This window comes from Nyctibius grandis, chromosome 6 (genome assembly GCF_013368605.1).
Source record: "Nyctibius grandis isolate bNycGra1 chromosome 6, bNycGra1.pri, whole genome shotgun sequence".
NCBI lineage: Eukaryota > Metazoa > Chordata > Aves > Nyctibiiformes > Nyctibiidae > Nyctibius > Nyctibius grandis.
Window position 1 is genome coordinate 18,173,735 of NC_090663.1, and position 20,554 is coordinate 18,194,288.

Sequence of the window (20,554 nt, forward strand, 5' to 3'; positions counted from 1 at the left end):
CTGCCAGCCCCCACCCAGCTGCTCTCTCACTCCCCGTCCTCAACAGGGTGTGAGGGGGAAATAAGATGGAAAAACTTATGGGTCAAGGTAAAGACAGGGAGATCACTTACCAATTACTGACACAAGCAAGCCAGACTCAACTTGGGGAAAGTTAATTTCATTTATTGCCAATAAAAATAGATTTGCATAATGAGAAAGACAAAACTAAAACTACCTCACAACTCCTTCTTCCCAGGCTTCAACTTCACTCCTTCATTCCTGACTCTTCTACCTCCTCCCCCACCCCAAACAGTGCAAGGAGGATGGGGACAGGGGTTGTCCTCAGTTCATAACAGTTCTTCTCTGCCACTCCTTGCTCCTCACATTTTTCCCCTGCTCCAGCATGGGGTCCTTCCCACTGGCTACAGGCCTCCATGAACTGCTTCAGTGTCGGTCCTTCCCACAGCTGCTGTTCTTCACAAACTGCTCTAGCACGTGTCTTTTTCCACAGGCACAGTCCTTCAGGAAGAGACCACTCCACAGGCCCTCAGTTCCTGACAGAAAACCTGCTCCTGCATGGGCTCCTCTCTACAGGCAACAAGTCCTGCCAGGAACCTGCTCCAGCATGGGCTCTCCATGGGCTATAGCTTCCTGATGAGCATCTCCACCTGCTCCAGTGTGGGGTCCTCCATGGGCTGCAGGTTCTACCTGCTTCACCATGTTCCCCTCCATGGGCTGCAGGGGAATCCCTGCTTCAGTGGCCAGAGCACCTCCTCTCCCCTCTTCCTTCTCTGACCTCGCTGTCTGCAGGGTTGTTTCCAACTCCCTCCTCACCCCTACAGCTGCTGAGCTTTTACTCTTTCTCAAATATATTATCATAGAGGCACCATCAGAAATAAAATGAATCTGAAAAAATTACGTTCTTGAGTGTGAACATAACACAAGTAACCGTATTATTTAAATCTAGTTTACTCAGCTCTAAAATGCTAATTTAGAACAGAATTCTGTATTATCAATGTATTACATGCTTCCAGGGAAGCAAACTAGCAGTTTTGACAGGCTGGACAGCTGATGATCAAAACCAGACACTGGATTTTTCTTGACTGGACAGTAACAAAAGACAATGAGCTATTTTTTCTGAATTAATTTAACTGTCCCAGCCTGTTAGAGCTATGCCTTTAAGATGTCCACGGATGAAAAAAACCCACACTATTCTTTCATAACAAGTTCATGTTTTCATAGTTTTCCTTGCAACCACAATAAATCTACTCATGAATGCTGGGATTCTGCGCAAAACTCCAAGACAGGTTTTATATTTTCAGTGAAATTCTTCTGCCTTGGAATCCTGAAGTCCCACTGTTAAAAGTTTAACTAGAGAGCAATCCTTGTGTGTCACCAAAAAAGCAAACCTTGAGAAACATCAGCTCTACATAACACTAAATTTATTCAAAAAAGTATAAACTACGTACAATATAATACACTAAGTATGCCAGTGAGCTAAGCAAAACTGCCATCAGATAGCAGATATATACCAGATACATCAAATGCCAGGCATCTAACAGTCTCAGGTCACCACCACAGGAAACAAACTGAGACCAGTATTAGTTTTTAACTACAGATAAACAACCATACTCTCCAGAAGATCTGAGGCACAGATGGCACTTCAAGCAGAACAAACTTTCTCTTAGCTGCATTCAATTTTGGATCATGATCATCTCCCCTCCCCATTTTATCTTGCTTGAGGTCATCTGATGAAAGATTTGCTGACGACCTACAACACTAGCCAGCCCATGAGAAAAAAGTTGTTAAGACTGTGCAAAGAGCATTTTAATACTAAATACAGTACAGATTACTACTTGAAACCAAAGTCATTTAGTACAAAGCTGTTAAACCTGTTTCCATTTTTTAAGAATAAAATGGTGAACTTTGACAAAAACTACTACCTTTTTTCATTTCTTCAGCCATTCAAATCTTTGTTTCCGAAAACCATATTTCCCAAGGAGTCATGCTGAATTAAACAAATTAATAGACATCTGTAGTACTGAACAGATTCCATGTTTACCTCTTAAAGTGTGAAATAGTCTAGTAAATCTAAATATGAGATAGCTTAAAAAAATTCAGCTCTTACTTCACAGTATTTTCTGCATTATAATAATAATGTCCCAATAAATTTTCCAGCTATTTGTCACAATTCTGAACAAATCATCCCCTTCCTGTTTATATGGCATTACTGCTTCCTAATAAGTACATTGGAATATCTGAGGTGTTTATCATGTTCGTTCATCTTTTTGATTTCATAAAAACTTGAATGATATTAGAGATTTGTGTTTCTAATATAATTTTTCACCCCATTACTTTATATATGAACATTACAGAACAACCTAAGGAAAATAAAACACACCCTCAAATAAACCTTTCATCCTGTAAAAAGTTTTCTTCCCGGCAGGGAAAGAATGATAAGAGAGTTGCTTTTCTCCCATGAGACACTTGTTTTTCCTCTGTCCATAAGAGAACAGAACCCCAGCACATAATCCCAAAAAAGAAAATACACATATACCAGCTGATTAGAAAAAAGCTTTCTAACAGTTTAGCTAAATATCTGTAAGTAGAATGTAAAGAATAACAATTTACATGCGAATCTACTTAGCTGAAAACGCGTATGAGCAAAGGATTAGAAAACCCTAATGATTCAATGACACAAAAAGTCTCGAGTTCGTTCAGAGCAGGAACAAGGTCAGAGCCAAGATACAGAACTTGACACCTTTACAATCAGAAGCTGCATTATCAAAGCAGTCAGGAAAAAAAAATTGGTGCTCAATAACAGAGGTGACGAGAACCATTTAAATAAGCCCAAGGTAAGTCCTACATATACATAACATAAGAATTTCAAGACAATGAAAAAAATCTTGACATCTTCAGGTAACGAACTGTTGTTCTGGGTGTCTATTTCAGTTTAATTAGTTTGGCTTCTCAGCCAGATCGTTTCTGAGGTTTACAAGATATTTTCTTTGAAAAATAAAAAAATCTAGTAAAGCTGAAGCATATCTTTTACCATTTATATTTGTCATTACAATTTATTACTCTCTCAAGCAACTTTGAGACAATACAATACAATAATTTAGTCTATAGAGCAAATACTATTTCAAGACAGAACTAAGGAGGAAATATATCAATTAACACACATTACATTTTATGCACATTATTATTTTTTTTTCTATGTTACAAACTATAAATAAAACCAACAATGAAAGAAAAAAAATGCTATTGTAGTTAAGCAGCATGTATTTCAGCCAATTCTCACACATTTCTGGATAAGAAAGCCATATAGTTTCTTGATGTTTGTTCAAAGAAACATACACTCTTGCTAATGAGGCATAATGGTTCATGTTGACAGTACTGGTTCAGTGGTTATGATGAGAAAAATGGACACCTTAACAAGATGCAGTGATTTAGGCATGTTGCTAAGAGTCTAAAATCTTGCATTCTGATTCTACCGTCTATTTTGTTAACTAAGGCAAATTATTTACTTTGTATCTTAATTTCATTATCTGTAACATGAAAACTAGCACTTAAATTATGACAGTGGAAAGATCTGTAACCAATTTTACTCAAGAGTTCTGTATTAATCTTTATAATGCAATTCAGACCTCAAATTAGAAATAGCCTTGCATCCCATACTATAAGGTCTACCTCTACCGTGTGCGTACCAAACATGGAAATTTTAAATGGGATTACTGACGTTACAGACACTATCTACAAAAATGAACCAAAAATAGTATGGTAAGGTGGGCATCCCAACCTAACACTCCATCTCTTCTGCAGTTGCTCCAGAAGTAAAATCAATTTTACAGATATGTCAAACATGGAATAGGCTTTACTTGTTGAAAAACTCAGGCATATTACTGACAGACATTCTTGCAAACTGGAAAACAAACAGTTTTACAACTTTACATTTTAGGTAAACATGAATTTAACTTGCAGGACAAAGTCACTGGGGTATCAAATATCAAAGGTCCTCTGCAAGCAATGGAAATAGCAGATCTTAAATAGGTTACAAGAAATCTTCAACAGCATAAGGCAAATAAACTAAAACTTGTCCCATAAGACAGCTCAAATACATGCATGCAGGAACTCTAAAGGAGCAATATAACACCTTATTGTGTACTATCAGGCTCCTTTAACTCTAACACTTATATTCTGGTCATTAGCTCAGTATTTTCTGCCTTCTTGCACAAAAGCAAAACAAAAAAAGTGTCCTGAATTTTCTTTCAAAATGTAAACCCTTTGATGCAAAAGAATAATAAAGCTTTAATGACTAATCAGTGTAAAGCCCAGCACACAGCAACCCATTGGAATTATAAGCATAAAAAAAAAAAAAAAAAGATACTGTACACTATTATAACAATGCCCTGTTCCTTTTCCAAAGCAGCAATGTGCCTGTTTATCACAGCAGATGGGAGTATTACTCATGAAAATAAGCTTTAACCCAAATTTACACATTTCTTAGATATTTTTAAGTCTGACTAGTGGCATGCTTAGCTTTATAAATGGCAAAAAATATTCTTAAAACATCAGTAAAGCAGTATTTCAAGTTCTCCCCCTTTCCCTTGAAAATATTGTGTCATGCATATGACACAGGCCAAGGAACTTGCACAATATGAAGAGGACAAAACCATAACCAAGTTAAAGCAATCATTCCAAACCTATTCTAAGCAAACAGTATATGCCGCTCTGCCTCATGTACTAGGAGTATGTAAGTTACACGCTTTACAAATTACACCACCAGATAATAAATTGTAAAGAAATTAAATGGAACACTTTGAAGGTTCGGTAACAGAAAGAACTTTTTAAAAGCCATGACAGTGAACTTGTTAGAACACTTCTTTCAACACTTCAAAGCAACTTGGTGCTGGATTTTCCTCCTCTGCTTTTGTTAAAGGTAGATAAATAATTTCATACTTAGCTAACTAAAGACTCAGGTGTTACCAACAGCTATTCCAGAAAAACTAAACCCATTTGGAATAAGGCTAGGTCTTATAAGCATAATAGAAAATATATTGTGCATATATATATATATATACACAGACACTTAAATACATACTTTTTCTATACCTACCTATAAATATATAAAAACAAAAAGCTTATTTTTTTGTATAAAGATGTAAAAAAAAAAAAAATAAAAAAATATTAAAAGGCTTAAATTTTCTTGACCACTACAACAAAACCAAACTAGCATTCATTACTTTCCTTTTCCAATCAATGTCAATAGGAAGCTGAGCAGCTTGTCTTCCCTTTCTAAAAGCTGGCCAAAAAAATGAAGTAGGAGAATGCAGTATTCCAGAAAAGTAAATCTATCTTATGAGAGCTTCTTAGGAAAGCTTACCTAATCCAAAATCTCCCTGCATAGGAACAAAACCTAGGTACCATTTTACCTATGTACAGTATTGACAAGAACATGATGAAATAAATCGAAGATTTCCTTTTTAGAATTCAACATATACTTTAAACTACCTTTAACTAAAAGAAAAACTAATACATTAAGATCGTTGCACTAAAAGCTGTCTCATTTACCTTCAAATAAACTGAGGTCTCTTCGTAGCCTTGGTCCATAAAGCCCTTCTAAAATACTTTCAAAACCTGGAGACAAAAGAAACATTTAAAACAGTAAATCAAAAGTTTCTTAAAAGAAAGCTAATTCGAGAACACCGGCAACGAGTATTCTCAAATTCTGAGAGCAATTCCAAAAATTGTCATGTTCATCATACAAATATTTACTCCTTCCACTGTAGTACTATTCAACAGCATTGGAAGATAAAAATAAGGCAACTGCCATCTGCACACAATCAGCCTATTAAGCCATGCTCCAACAACCTCATTAGACTTAAAATAACTACCACAGAATCTTAAAGGTGGGAGGATTAGCCTTACAGCTCTACACAAGTGAAGTAGTCTCTCTCTTACACTGAGAATTAGCATAATATATGGAAGGGAAAGAAAGAAAAATAAAAAGGAAGCCTTAAAAATCTGAAACTTCTCATTTATGATCACCTGAAATTACATAATCTAAATAGGCTAATATTTCTACAAATATAAAAAAAGAAATCTTATTTTGCCTCTGATATCATAACAGCTCTCTCAAGTCCTCTGTATATGTACAAAAACGTTTTAAAATTGAGGATTAGATAAAGCCAACTATTTTCCCTATTTAATAGCTAGTCTGTTTAGGTATTTTGTAACATCACATACTGTAACAAAGGAGAAGAGACACAGAGCAAACCAAATTATTAAAACACCACAAAAAAATCCACAAAAACAAAAAAACAGAAGAGAAGATGCATCACAACTGACGAAATACGATGAGAATTTACATCATCAAAATAACAGAAGTTTTGTTCAAATTAGAAACAGTTTCCAAGTGCCCCCCCTCTTTTCTCCTTCTAAATAATAAGCTTATTTTCAAATAAGAGGATAATAGGAAGCAGCATTTGAAGGTTCTCATTCTTCATACTCAAGACGTCTATATTAAACATGTAGCTATGTTACAGTGCTTTGCAAAACTATTTTATCATCACACCACATAAGAGATACCAATACCTTTAGGAAACAACTAAGTACCACCACGAAAGAACATTTAGAATCATAAAATTTGCTCATCAGCTGTGATGCCCTTTAAGACAACACAACATACTGCTGCCATAAAAAATGACATTTACGTTTTGGTTTAGATTGTATGCATACTAGTATAAGGAAGAATAAATATATGCCGTATCTTAAGTAGCACGTTAAATAATACATTAAAATCGTGACGTAGACAGGAGAAGCTACCTTGACACATAGGAGCTGTTCAGCTTGACAGGTCACGTTTTGTTAAACTTTATCTTTCAATTTTGCATTATTTTATGATTTTAATAGACGAATTATATTTATATTATTAAATTAAATTGATTATAATTATACTTGCTATAAATCTATTATCTGAGCTATAAATGTATTTATTTCTATTTTAATTTTCCACTTTTCTTTGTGATAAATATAGTTCTACGTGAGAAGACAAATTAAGTGACAAAACCACTGTCCTCTCACAAATATATATATATACACACACACACACACACACACTCTTTAAACACAATCTGCAAAAACTAGAAAGCAAAAATCCAAGGAGCGAGCAGACACTAAAAACTACCTTAAAGCAGTTATCCACCGACTCTTAGATTCAATGTAATATAAATTCATATCACATTAGCATTGCACAAATTCCCAGTTCTTCTGGCTTAAAAGGGTTATGGACAAAAAAAACAAGAGAGATGAAGAAGTCTGAAGTTAAGATAGCAATTCCCCAAACACAACAGTCCGGAAATATAAAACACACTATGTGTATTATCGTGATCATTAATATTATAAACTGCAAGCCACTTTAGCTTAGCAGCTAGCCAGTACTTAGGTTCTTGCAAGTTATTGTCACTGGGTAAAGACATGAATGGAGTGAAGTATCTCTTGGAGACAGCTGTACTTATTCCAAAACAATAAACACTAACTCCCATTTCTTAGCGCTTTAGAAATCAAACAACAGGAAGCTTGTTTACCACTCCAGTCAGCACCCAAAACCTCCTCCTTTTTTGGACACCTACCTTCTCCCCCTGCCCCGGCTGTGGGGGGTGTTACTTGTTCCTGCCTTTACTTTTGTACTGACACATTATCTGCTCTACCCTACTGCCTGCTCCTGCCTATGCAAAAACACAAGCACAGAAAACCCAGCTCTGTGAAACAGCAGTTTGTTAAGGAAGAATGCAATTTCCAAACTGACTTCCATACAGCTTGTATTAACGATGGCAATTAGCACTCTTTGGGGTTTTTTTTCCAGAACAAAGTACACACCAACCCACTTCTCTGCTAGTTCACCAAACTTAGTTCCATCCCAACCATCCAAAGCGATGCTTCCCTTACAAGTCCTCTCAGAACTTCCCCATGGAGCCACAATTTAGACTTACTCAATGGGATCATCTGCTCCCTCACCTTTGGATACTGCACCCTTTATTTGAAAAGAAAGTTTACTTGCACTATCTAACAACATAGGGAGAATCTTTCCAGTCCTTATTCTAAAGTTTTCCCAGAAAAGATGTGCACTACTTCCACTTTGTGCAGTCTTCTACAAGGTTCTGCTGCTGCTTTTCAGCAGGATTGATACAATTTTAATTTAGCCTAAACAGAAAGATACATGTTAATTTCTCATACAGCTATTGATAAATATGCGCAGGCACTGTTTCAGACAATGTAACCACCTGAATCCCAGCATTTCAGTAAACCTTTGTTTACCTCAGGAGACAGTATGCAGAAGCAAATGGTAGTAGTAGTTCTGGAACTCTTCAGAACCTGAACAGCCTACAGATACCAGTCAGAAATACAGAATCGTAGAATAGCTTCAGTTGAAAGGGACCTCTAAAGGTCATCTAGTCCAACGCCCCTGCAGTGAGCAGGGACATCTTCAACTAGATCAGGTTGCTCTTAAGCCCTATCCAACCTGACCTAGAATGTTTCCAGGGATGGGGCATCTACCACCTCTCTGGGCAACCTGGTCCAGTATCTCACCACCCTCACAGTCAAGAATTTCTTCCCGATATCTAATCTAAATCTCCCCTCTTTCAGCTTAAAACCATTACCCCCTGTCCTATCACTACATGTCCCTCTCCAGCTTTCCTATAGGCCCCCATCAGGTACTGGGAGGCTACTATAAGGTCTCCCTGGAGCCTTCTCTTCTCCAGGCTGAACAGCCCCAACTGTCTCAGCCTGTCTCATAGGAGAGGTGCTCAAGCCCTCTGATCATTTTTGTGGCCCTCCTCTGGACTCTCTCCAACAGGTCCATGTCTTTCCTGTACTGAGGACTCCAGAGCTGGACCCTGTACTCCAGGTAGGTTGTCACCAGGGTGGAGTAGAGGGAGAGAATCGCCTCCCTCAACCTGCTGACCATACTTCTTTTGATGCAGCCCAGGATAGGGCTTTCTGGGCTGCAAGCACACATTGTCAGCTCATGCCCAGCTTTTCATTTACCAGTACTCCCAAGCCCTTCTCTGCAGGGCTGCTCTCAATGCCTTCACGCCCCAGTCTGTATTGATACCGGGCATTGCCGCTACCCAGGTGCAGGACCTTGCACTTGGCCTTATTGAACCTCAAGAGGTTCACACGGGCCTGCTTCTCAAGCTTGTCCAGGTCCCTCTGGATGGCATCGCGTCCCTCAGGTGTGACAACCGCACCACTCAGCTTGGTATCGTCTGCAAACTTGCTGAGGGTGCACTCAATCCCACTGTCTATGTAATTGATGAAGATATGAAACAGTACTGGTCCCAATACGGACCCCTGAGGGACACCACTTGTCACCAATCTCCATTTGGATATTGAGCTGTTGACCACTATCCTCCGGATGCGACAATTCAACCAATTCCTCATCTACTGAACAGTCCACCCATCAAATCCACATTTCTCCAATTTAGAGAGAAATATGTTGGGGACCCTGTCAAAAGCCTTAATATATTTTGCTTATACCTCTTGTGACTCACCAATTAAAAAAAATCAGCTCTAAATTAATTTTACAGAATTTTTCATGTCTCTTGGTGGCCGACTGCCTCGTTGATTCCAAACCACCTTTCAAAACCACTGTTACTTGAGCCCTGACACTTTCTAGCTCCAAACTGGAAAGAAACACCGTTGGCTCTATTAACTTATAATGCCCCAATCTGTCAAACTCCCTTTACCTCTAATAAATTTCTTCTGCTACTTATTTGTCTTACTTCTTGTATCTTCAAGTAAAAAGAACATCAGCTTTCTTCATTACCTGATACCCTTTATGATCCAAGTCGGGTTCCTCCAACAGTCTTCATAAGCAGAATTTATGATACAGCTAGCCTCTTAACACAGTTAAAAGTTTCCAGTTTGCCTTCCTGAACAAAGTTGTGAAAAGTTCTTTTCCCCACATTAACTCTCCCCCTGCCCCATAACCACCCTCTGCCAAATCTATTCCTTTCCTCAGTCAAGGTGAGAATGAGGACTCCCAGGACAAGGGGTCTGGAAATTGTGACCTCCAGCAACAGGACTCGTTATTAAGGAAGAACTGAGCAGTGATGTGACAGTTAACAGTGGTCTTGGCCACAGTAGCCGTGAAATGGAATTTAAGATCTCAAGGGAAGTGAGGAACTTGAGTAGCTGAATAATGGCCCTGGGCTTAGCAGTCACTGATTTACATCCCTCCCCCAGCAGCAGAGGGGAAGGGAAATGAAGCTATAATCAGGACTGCTGTACTATCTTGTCTAAACCAGAGAAGTCTTAAACAGGCCCAGAGCCTATGGCAAGGTTTTTAGTGAGGTATCCTGCTAATTCATTATAAAAGTCAAACAAATTGGAAAGGTAAGAGTAATTACCACTACTGAGCAATTCAGAAACTGTTACTTTGTGAATTATTTCCACTATGTTATTTAAGTGTTTCTACAGGTTTACTCAGATTTAAGAGAGTATTAAAATAGGATTATTAAATCCAAAATAAGCCTTCAAACTGCCTTCACAACTTTTAAGTAGTCTTCTTAAAAAGAATCTACCCTTCCAGTGCTCATAGAACTTACGATTTAAGTTTTCCGTAGCATTTTATTATTGTAAACTACTTAGTGTCTGTCACATCTTAAAAGCCTGTCTACATTAGGAAGTGTATGTTGCCAAGTATGAACAGTGCAGGCTGTAAAATTCTTTGTTATGAATAAAACAGAATAATGATTAAATGGATACATTCCTTGGAAGCTTCCTAGGTTGTGCACCTTACACATGCTTACAGAGGTATTGAAGGAACGCATGAGGACTCTTCCTCATTGCATGACCAAATACAGCCATTTGTCATCTACTCTTTAGCAGTAGTGTGGCTATGTACTATGAAGGCCTCTTCCATACAGAAACTAGTGAATAGCTAAGCTGTACCTGTATCTATAGAGTAGATTCTATGTTGCACCAAGTCTAGAGGAAATCACAAGGTGCAGACTTAAGACTTTTTAATACAAGGTTGGCCTAGGTTAACTTTGGACAGATGTAACTGAACAATTGTACAATACAAATTGAGGTCAAACAGATTTAGTTATACATTGGCTATCGTTTTTCCAAAAGCTTCATCTCCATAAAGCTTCTGAGAGGAAATAGTCACTTTAGCCTCACAGTTGCTCCCAATTCAATACCTCTCAAACAACCTCTCTCCTCCTTCCCTCCCCACATCCTCTAGGTGATCACAACTGAGACTGCAAGTATGTTTTCAACAAATTTGTTTGAATGACTCAGACTATGTGTTAAGAGAACAGCCAAAAAAAAAAAATATCATGTAATAAATGGAAGCTGAGATTTGAGTACTGCTTTCAAATGCACCACTTGGCGCGTCTGAAGGTAGGAGAGGTAATTACAGCTGGGAAAGAGAACAGTAGTATATGAGCAGGTTACATTAATATAAATGTTTTTTGATAGGTTCGGTACACTCTGCATCATACTAATTTCTTGATTCCCCTAGTCTTGTTTACAGCCATATTAACTCCAGTATTTGTATCTTCTTTTCAAAAGAAAGCCTGTTTCATAAAAGCAGATATATTTCCATTCACCCTTGACTCTTCATTCCTTCACAAGTAGTCTTTTTCTTTCCATTTACATGTTTCTGTGTCAGAAGTAATCCAATTCTAGGGCTTTAGCTACAAGGCGCTTTTTTTTTTTTTTGTTAAAGTCACCGTATTTGAGACTTTTTACTAAAATTTAATCCTTTTTAGTAAAAAAAAAAAAAGCCTTTTTCTTCACTCTTTTACTCAGTGCTAGAACACAATACTAAATCTCAAGAAGGGGGCCTCACAAGACTCAGGCAAACGATAATAATTACAATTGATGCAGGGGCATATTGAGGTACTTGCCTAGTCACTTGTAAAAGAATAACTGGAAATCCATCTAACTAGCTACCACACTGTAGCCACTGAGTTAAAAAAAAAAATATTGGTGAAGGAAAACCCTATAATTCAATTTCTCATCACACCGATGACCTCACAATAAGCCACCTAGAAAACCCTTCACTTACACTTGCTCTCCCCTTCCCCTGATCTGCTGCAGCTTTTTCCAGGTTAGGAAGGTATGAGCAGATGAACCGATAAAAAGCTTTCAGTGAAAATATTTCTCAATAAATTAATCTTTTGTTTGATATTTTTCCAAGCTATAAGACTGTTTTTAGGTCATATCTCTGGATGCATACCAGCAACTGTAGATGAATGTTCCTTACATAGATTGACAAAATTTAAATGGAAGAGGGAGATGCTTAACAGTACTGCTCATTTGAGTCATACTTCCTGCTCTATTTTTCATCTTAATGCTGAAAGGTTACCCATTAGAAGAGATCATACTTCTCTAACTATGTGATAAAGAATTTGGAAAATACCAGGTGCATGCAAATTCAGTTCTGCTTTTTCCCTTCTTCTCCAGCATATCCTCAGTTCGGCACAGGGTAAGACTGCTGCACGCTGCTTTGAAGGACAGGTGTATTACAATGAAGTGAGACTTTCAGCTTAAAGCACCACAGCCTCTGGAAGCACCACAGTAAAAAAGGATCTTAAAGCCCTGTAAAACACACCTTTGTTAACCCACCTAACAAAGTTAGCAGATTATGTCACAATATTCACAACTTCTACGTGCCTAAAAATTAACTTCTCACAGGAACTTCCATAATCCTCCACTTTGTGGCTTACTATACCAAGAATCACATCTGAATTAGGGTAGTTTAAGTTGTTTTACTAAAGTCCAAATCACTTGTTATGTAGCTTCTTAAGTAAAATCAGGCCTCACCTCTCCTCCTATTTAAGAAAAAGAGGCAGTTAAGTAACATGCATCAGCAAGGAAGATTCATGTCTCCTTGTTTTTTTGAGTTTATTCAATATTCTAAGCAGAGTAAATGGAATGAAAAGTTAAAAGTAGAAAAAAATTGCACATTCTAAGCAGTGTAGAGTTTAGCCCATTAATGCTGCTTTTTAAATCAAAACTAATGTGAAAGTAGGCTCAGAATTACTGATTTCAGTTCTTAGAGGATTGTAGAATTTAACAAATGGTCTTTAAAATGTAATTAGGAAAATCCAAAGAATAGGATTAGATTTAATGAGATTGGGCACAGTATCACCAGACACAGTATTAAAATGAAACTTCTTTTATTTTTTTGGTGTTCTGTAATAGTAGTTAGTGTTACTTTACCTAGTTCTTAAAGAGTACTTGATTACAACTAAGAGTTCAATTCCTGCTTCTGCATTTTCCTTTGACCACAGGAACACTGTTATCTAGTTTTCATTTAAATTCTGTTCCCATTCTGAAGTCATACAACCCATATTTTGAGGTGCTATTTCTTAATCTATGAGGACTATTACATAAATTGTACCAGGAGTCTCAGAAACTAAAAATCACATTGGAAAGAAATTATGGACAAGTAAGAATGAAAAGACAGATCCTGCACACCCCAGCCTATTGCCCTAACCAACAGACTAACCTCTTAACTGCTAGCCTCCTTTGCCCCATACACTTTTATTTAAGTAGCAGTAACTTCATGGCAAGGTACAACACACAAACACACAGTTCTGAGCTAAAACTCACTGACATAACTGACAACCCCACAAGTAAAAATTTCCCTTCGTATGTGAAAAAATATAAGCAGTTAAAAACATTAAGCTTGGTTCTTCCACACTAGAGCAATGACTTAAGATTTCCCCCTCACCCCCCCGCCACCCTTGGTACTTTACCCTCTTTCACTCAACTAAAAAGCGATCCCTTGTGAAAAGTACTTGCAATTTGAAAAAGTATTATATATAAATGACAAATTTCAGTTCTACTTCTCCCCATTCTACACAGTTTCACAACTGCATTATTTAGTTTGGGTGAGTACAGGAGTATATCTGAAGGAAGTTTTGTGGTTTGCATACTGAGTCAGCTATCTTGGATTTAATCAATCATACCACGGACAAAATTCAGCTTCATTAGTTTTGTCAAGCATGAGAACTGCTTTTAGTTTGTTGGGGTTTTTTTGTTGCCTTTTTGTTTTTTGTTTTTTTTTTTTTTTAAAAAAAGTAACCCAGGCAGACAGAGCACCAAGTCTCTCAGTTTCCCAGAAAGAAAAACTTCTGCTTCTCTTCAAATTCCCTCTTAATACTGCTTCAATATTTATTCTAAAATACAGGTGCAAGAGTAGGAAGCACTATCTTATTTTGGCTTACTTAAAAAGGCAAAAAAGTAATCTGTCTTTCTTACAAGTTATCCCTTTCACAAGAAAGGAACTTGGAGCTCATGTTCAGTCATCTTTTAGTTTCTCATCATATAGACTTACATCATTTTGAAGTATATGCCCCCATTTTACAGGTGCTGCTTGCACTCTGTGTTCTGCCATATTTGACACTGCAGAAGGTTACTGGTTCCCCTGAAAAAATGGTTATCTGCTTGTAAGTTTTGCATTTTTTTGGTCTCCAAATAAAGAAACAGTCTCCTGCTTCCAAGTGACAGGAAAAAACCCTAATCCCATCAGAAACACAAACCTGTTAAGAATATCTGCGTTTATTACTCAGCCATCACTAAGTTACTTCGATATGTCAGACCACTCTCAATTGATTTAGAAAACATTTTACGAGTTTTCTGTAGTACTAATTCAAAATTTTGAAAAGCATTAAATAGTTACCTCAATCTTTATTACACCTAGTTACCTTTATCCCACCATTAGGATACAAGCAGCAACTCCCTTAAAACTTGTTAAAGGAGAATATTCTGTAGAGAAGACAGTTATTGTCATATTTTGTAAGAGTAGAGCACAGTGTTTAACAGAGTAACTTAAATTAGATGTTAACAGCTCCATTTGTTTCTTCTACCTCTCCCCTCCTTCCACAGGTCAGCAGCTGTCCTCTCTGCCCCCCACCATAGATGGATTCATAATCTTAGTCTTGTTTATATATTGATATCATTCCCAAAGTCACAGGGTTATTGTTGTTTTGCAGGGTTTTTTTTTTTGTTGTTTTTTAATCTACTATAGCAACAATTGGGGAAGAATTGACCAGGTTACGAAACCACTGAAGCACTGAGTTTAAAAAAAAAAAACCAAAAAAACCCAACAAAAACCAACAAGCTAACACTCAATCACCTTTTTGCCATTTATACAAATGGTAAGAAAAAATAAACTAGCTTGCTGGGCAAAATACTCAAGACATAGAGCATGACTACAAAAGCAAAAATGAATAGATCTTTATTCAAATGTTATCTTTTTCCTGTTTGTAATGTCATTACAGAATATCTATTCAGTAACATTCATTATTTGATAAAATGCAGGCCAGATTCTCAGGTAAAAAACAGCCAATTTTTCTTGCAGAAAAATTATTGGGACATAATTTAGGACAGATTTCGCACAGGGGTGGGGTAGGGAAGGGGCTTCTGTTGAATATCTTGTCTAGCTTAAATCCACTTTTTGTTTATAGCGCTAAAAAAAGTATTCATATAATAGAAAGTTCTAAACATCTAACTTAATATACTCATTTTCTGTACCATATTGATTCAGATCCCTGAGCAAACAGGAACCAACATACCAGAGATTCCAATGTGAAAGGGAGGAAATCCTCTATTTAGACTCCAATACAAATTCTGAACCATGGCTAAAAAAGATGTTTGTCCTTCTCTAATGCAAATCTTGACTCCAAGAATTAATGTAGCTGAGGACACCGCTGCTGCCACTGGGAAGAGATAGGGTGACCAAAAGTTGAAATAACTGTCTACTTTTTACTTAGGATAAAAATCCTTGCTTTCAACTCTCTACACTGCACTCTATTGAGGGGATGGAGACAGTGATGGAATATAGTTTCCAAAAAGAGTATATACATCAGAAGAACTATCTATAATATCAAGCAGTTTAGCAGAATGCAAAGAGGGAGTAATATTCCAGTGCTACGGAAACCAACATTGGCCGTACCTCAGAGGCAACACAAGAAGAGGAAATGTCCTGCCTCCCCCTCAATTGTTCAACAATTTTAAAGAAAAGGGTGGCAGCCAACAGGAAAAAAAAAAAAAAAAAAGAAAAGATTTGTAGGTTAAGACTGAGATTAGCATAAATTCTGAGTTCATGTCTATTTTGCAGGTACTTAAAAATCACAATAAGAAAAATAAAAAGGGAAACATCTCCAGACACCCAAGTGATCTTCTATGCCAGTAAAAATGTGTTCTTGTAGACTTGTAAATAGGAGAGTCCAGACGGCATCTTTTACTGTAGCTTCCAGACACTGTCAAAATTAAAATTAGATTTAATTTCTAATGTAGTAGCAAGATATTTTGAGAGATTTGTGTTAGTTACAACTTAAAAGGCATAAGGAAAACACTTCAGAAGTGACTGCGCCGCTCTGTGGATAGGTAGAGAGAAGAATGCTTCTAAGTGAAAGTTACTAGAACTTAATTTCTGTTCTCTCTAAAAACTCTTCTTTCTTTGAACAACGATGTAACCCCAGCTGTCACACAGAGACATTTAGATATGAAATTGGTGTGAATATCTGTGTTCTTCAGACACTGAAGCTTATCCTACTGCCTTTCTTTGTCCAAGATGCTACATCAAAAAGTTATCTAGATACTAACTGCTACTCAGGACTGTGCTGGTGGTAATTTGGGCTGATTAAAAGTTTGTAATTTGTGTCCTTAGAGAAGAAAATTCAGAGGGAATAAGTCACTGTAAAAGAAGATAACATCCAGCTTGGAAAAATGCTCGCAGCTTCCTCATTTGGTATCAATTTAACCATTTTACAACATGAGGAGAACAATCTTATCTCCTAGTAGATCCAACACCCTCATATTCAGAAGTTATTTGTTGGTTTCTATTATTTTTAAGAAGTTTAAAATTTATTGAAATCCTGCAACTAGACTGCACTAATACGGTGGTTCCCTGAAATCAATTGACACTTATCTGCTGAAGCTACAATAGTCCATTCTATTCTACAGAATGAAAGGCATCTTGGGTCTAGATGCCAAATTATAACACAGTAAGTGAACTATCAACCCTATAAATTTCAGTGCTGCATTCTTCAAAGTATTTATTTGCAAACATGTTATTAACACATGCAAACACTGAAAACAGTTTATTAAAAAATATTTTTAATAATCCTAGACATACCACAGTTCTACCAAGAAATGAGTGCAACATACCTTTAAACCAGCAGTTAATTTAAGTTTGTCGTAAGTTTACTCTTCTGCATTTTATAATACCTATGCCATATATTTTCACCTTTAACTTACAGCATAGTTTTATGAAAATCTGTAAAAAAAAAAAAACCCAACAAAAAACAAACCAACAAACCCAAAAACCCCCAGACAGTGCTGTATCTGCCCAAAATTTGGTGTGGCAAATTAGACAAAATTTAGAGCTAGCAACATGTCAACTAGGTAAACAAGAAATGGACACTCTTATCTATGTAAAACTTCACTTGAAATAAAAAGTAGTAACCATGCCTCCTTTCTCTTAAAGATCTTCTGGAATTCAAGGTTAAAATTGCCAGTGTCTCAGATGCTCCAGTTGGATTGGAAGAACTCTAAATTCAGCTGAACTGTGATTTCAACTCAGTTCTTAAACATGCTCAGTGCATAAAAGGAAAGATGACATTGTTCAAAGCAGGTAGGTAGTGTATCTCAACTTACATGTCATGGACAACCAGCCTGTAATCTACATCTTCTAAGCGTATTTCTGTTGAACTTGCATAATATATCAAGAAGAACACACATAAGTTTCTGATCATTTAACATTTGATTAAAAGGGCTGAATTCCCTCATTTCCCACCAGAGACTGAAAAAAGCACAAATACAGAAATTGAGACTTTAAACAGAAATTTTAGCTTCACATTAGGCACTCTCATCAGATAAAAAATGCCAGATATAAGAAGAGAACAGGAAAAAGTTAATTAGTCTTCTGTTTTTGCTTTTATCTTTTGACACAATTCAAAGATGAAGCAGGTGTGTTTGGGTGGGGGGTTTTTCATTTGTTTTTTAAAATAATTAGCACACATCTGTACAAACTTTTGATAAACTTCCTCCCAATCATTAAATGGCAGAAGACAAAGCATGAAATGGCAAGATTCAAATTGTGGGACTCTTGACTGTTGTCTACCGTGGAACAGAATTCATATAGCACTCAGATGAAGCCATACATGAGTTCTGAGAATTTAATGGAAGATAATCAATTTTGTAGGAATTCTGTAATTAATTTCTGACTACATTCTATAAAACTCTCACTACTAAAATTGTCCAACCTGACTTGGGGAACAGGGGGTGGAACACTACAAAGGAAAAACAGATACGTATTTCAAGTACCTAGCGGCAAGATTCTGAATACTTTAATCGTGTGGAGAACAGACAAGGGCTCTTACACAAAGAGGACGGGTTTAAATAGCAGGCTATACTGTCTTAGAAATACACTGTTCCTTCTCTATTCCAGCACTGGCTCCTCCTTCACAGAAGCAAACATTATTTCCAGACAGACATTGATTTTCAGTTCTAAATTTGTTAGTCTGTTTTAAAAATAATGAGAAGAGATACTTCTTCATTTTATACTGTGCAAAAAAGGAAAAAAGTTACATCACTATTTTGCTCCAAACAAAAACTCAACACAAATTCTATACTAAGTTTAAGCAGCTAAAAAAAAAAATGCATTTGAATCAGAAGCTTTAAGCCAAACAGCTACTAATTTTTTGGTTTTGTGGTTTGTTTATTTATTTATTTATTTATTTTTTTCAGAAGGACAATGAATTTTAAGATAAATAGAAAACGTGGAGTCTTTACCAGATCTCACCCTTCCATTCACAATCTGGAGAGTTTCTTTGACCCAAGACAGCCATATCCTATTTCTTCCCACAAGTTTCAAGCAAGGCAAAACAGGAAATTTCAGTACTCTAAGCTGATCTGTAAGTAGGGTACTTCTCCCTCTTAATGAAACAATTTAGAAAGGCAACAGCAACCGCTTAGGGGAGTCAACTGAACTGCAAGGTCAAGAACACAAGAACAGGATTTCTTAAAAGAAAGGTGTGATTACAGTCTGCATTTCCAGCAAGAGGGAAACTTCTGCAGGAACCAGATAAATCTCGTTCCAGCATTCTGGAAAACTTCATATGAAGTTACTTATCTGGTACCAAACTTCTTAACCAGTCTCATAGGTCAAGGTCGCCCATATCCCACACAATGAGCAAAACAGACTTTATTACTAATCTGCAAGGTTGAGAATAAAGGAGGAGAAAATGACAGAGTACCACTACAGATGTACAACTGACAAAGCTGTCAAGTATCCAGTTCATAATTGTTCTGTATGCCACATAATCAAGTCAGTTGATTGTTAGAGGGCAGGTGGACAAGCATAGCACCACACAGAACGAAGGACAGTTAACAGCTCTTCAAATACACCATCCGAATCACGACGGAGTAGTTACTGTTGCAGACAACAGTAGAAGGGGCTGCTCTGGCTCTTCTGAGTTTGTGATGCTGGTGGTTGAATGAGGCAGATAAAGCGAGCAGAAGGCATGCAATCCACTGTTCCTGCCTAGGAAATTAATGAAAAAAGCCTCAAGAAAACAAGCAGTCACTACACTGCCTTTAAGATGCCCTGTTAATACCAGTTTCCTCAAAGTGGTTTGATTCCTCAGAAGAAAGATTCTGAAAAGATGCCAAGACCTCCTCAGATAATATTAAAGAGCCAGAAATCACTTCAAGTCACATCAAGTACCAGCCCTCAAAATGCTACTATATGTGACAACCTGAAGTAAAGACCTTACAAAGCTGGGCTTGGGCCAACAAAACCCCTTCCTGAACCACTGGACAAGTACTCTTAAAGTCACCAATTAAGAGGCATACTCAGCAAGTAAGACCACAGATTTCAGTAATCAAAATAATCACACTAAAGCAAATTTCCTCAGGACACACTACAGTGGGTTTCTCTCACAGCTTTTTCTCCTGCAGTGTCACTGCAGAAAGCATTGACTAGTTAAATAAGAAATCCATGATCCCTTGAATTTTCAGTTCATTCACTAAAGGTTTGTGGGACAAAGAGTGCTTGCCAGAGATCATGACCACAATTCAGACATGACTGAAGATGGTAAAAGTGAGTTTATAAACCATACTTCCCCAACAGCTAGTGTAGTATATCACTTCCAAGCTTGTTTTTAGTCAGCTAAATACTATCTGTGAGTTCTGTACAGCCTGATCTACAGAAGTCTTCACTTTCAATTCCTCAGGCTGAGCAGCTAATCCTTCTTTCTCTCCATCCCTTTTTCCCCTCCCCATTTAACTCACCTTCCAGCTTAAGCTGCAAGCTCCCAGCTTGTTGCCATGATGATCTGCTACATCCTACAGCCTCTAGGAACTTCCCTCTGCCAAGCAATTTCAGTTAATGCCAGAGAAGGAGTGGCCTCTCCTGCTCCTCAGAGAGCCTGCCTGACCCAGTCATACTATGATTAGTTTGTCGAAGGAGTAAATAAAACATGCTTCTTGTAATACAGCCTCTTGTTGACAGGAGCAAAAAAAGAAAGTAACAACAAGAAAAACTGAG

General features: G+C 37.2%; 1 protein-coding gene across 1 annotated transcript in view; it reads right to left on the reverse strand.

Moving 5' to 3' along the window:
* LCORL (ligand dependent nuclear receptor corepressor like) overlaps positions 1 to 20,554 on the reverse strand; it is an 84,522-nt gene that overhangs the window by 50,511 nt on the left and 13,457 nt on the right. Inside the window, 1 exon segment of the mRNA XM_068403735.1 lies at positions 5,551 to 5,616. Within this exon segment, the coding sequence (XP_068259836.1) occupies positions 5,551 to 5,616 (66 nt within the window).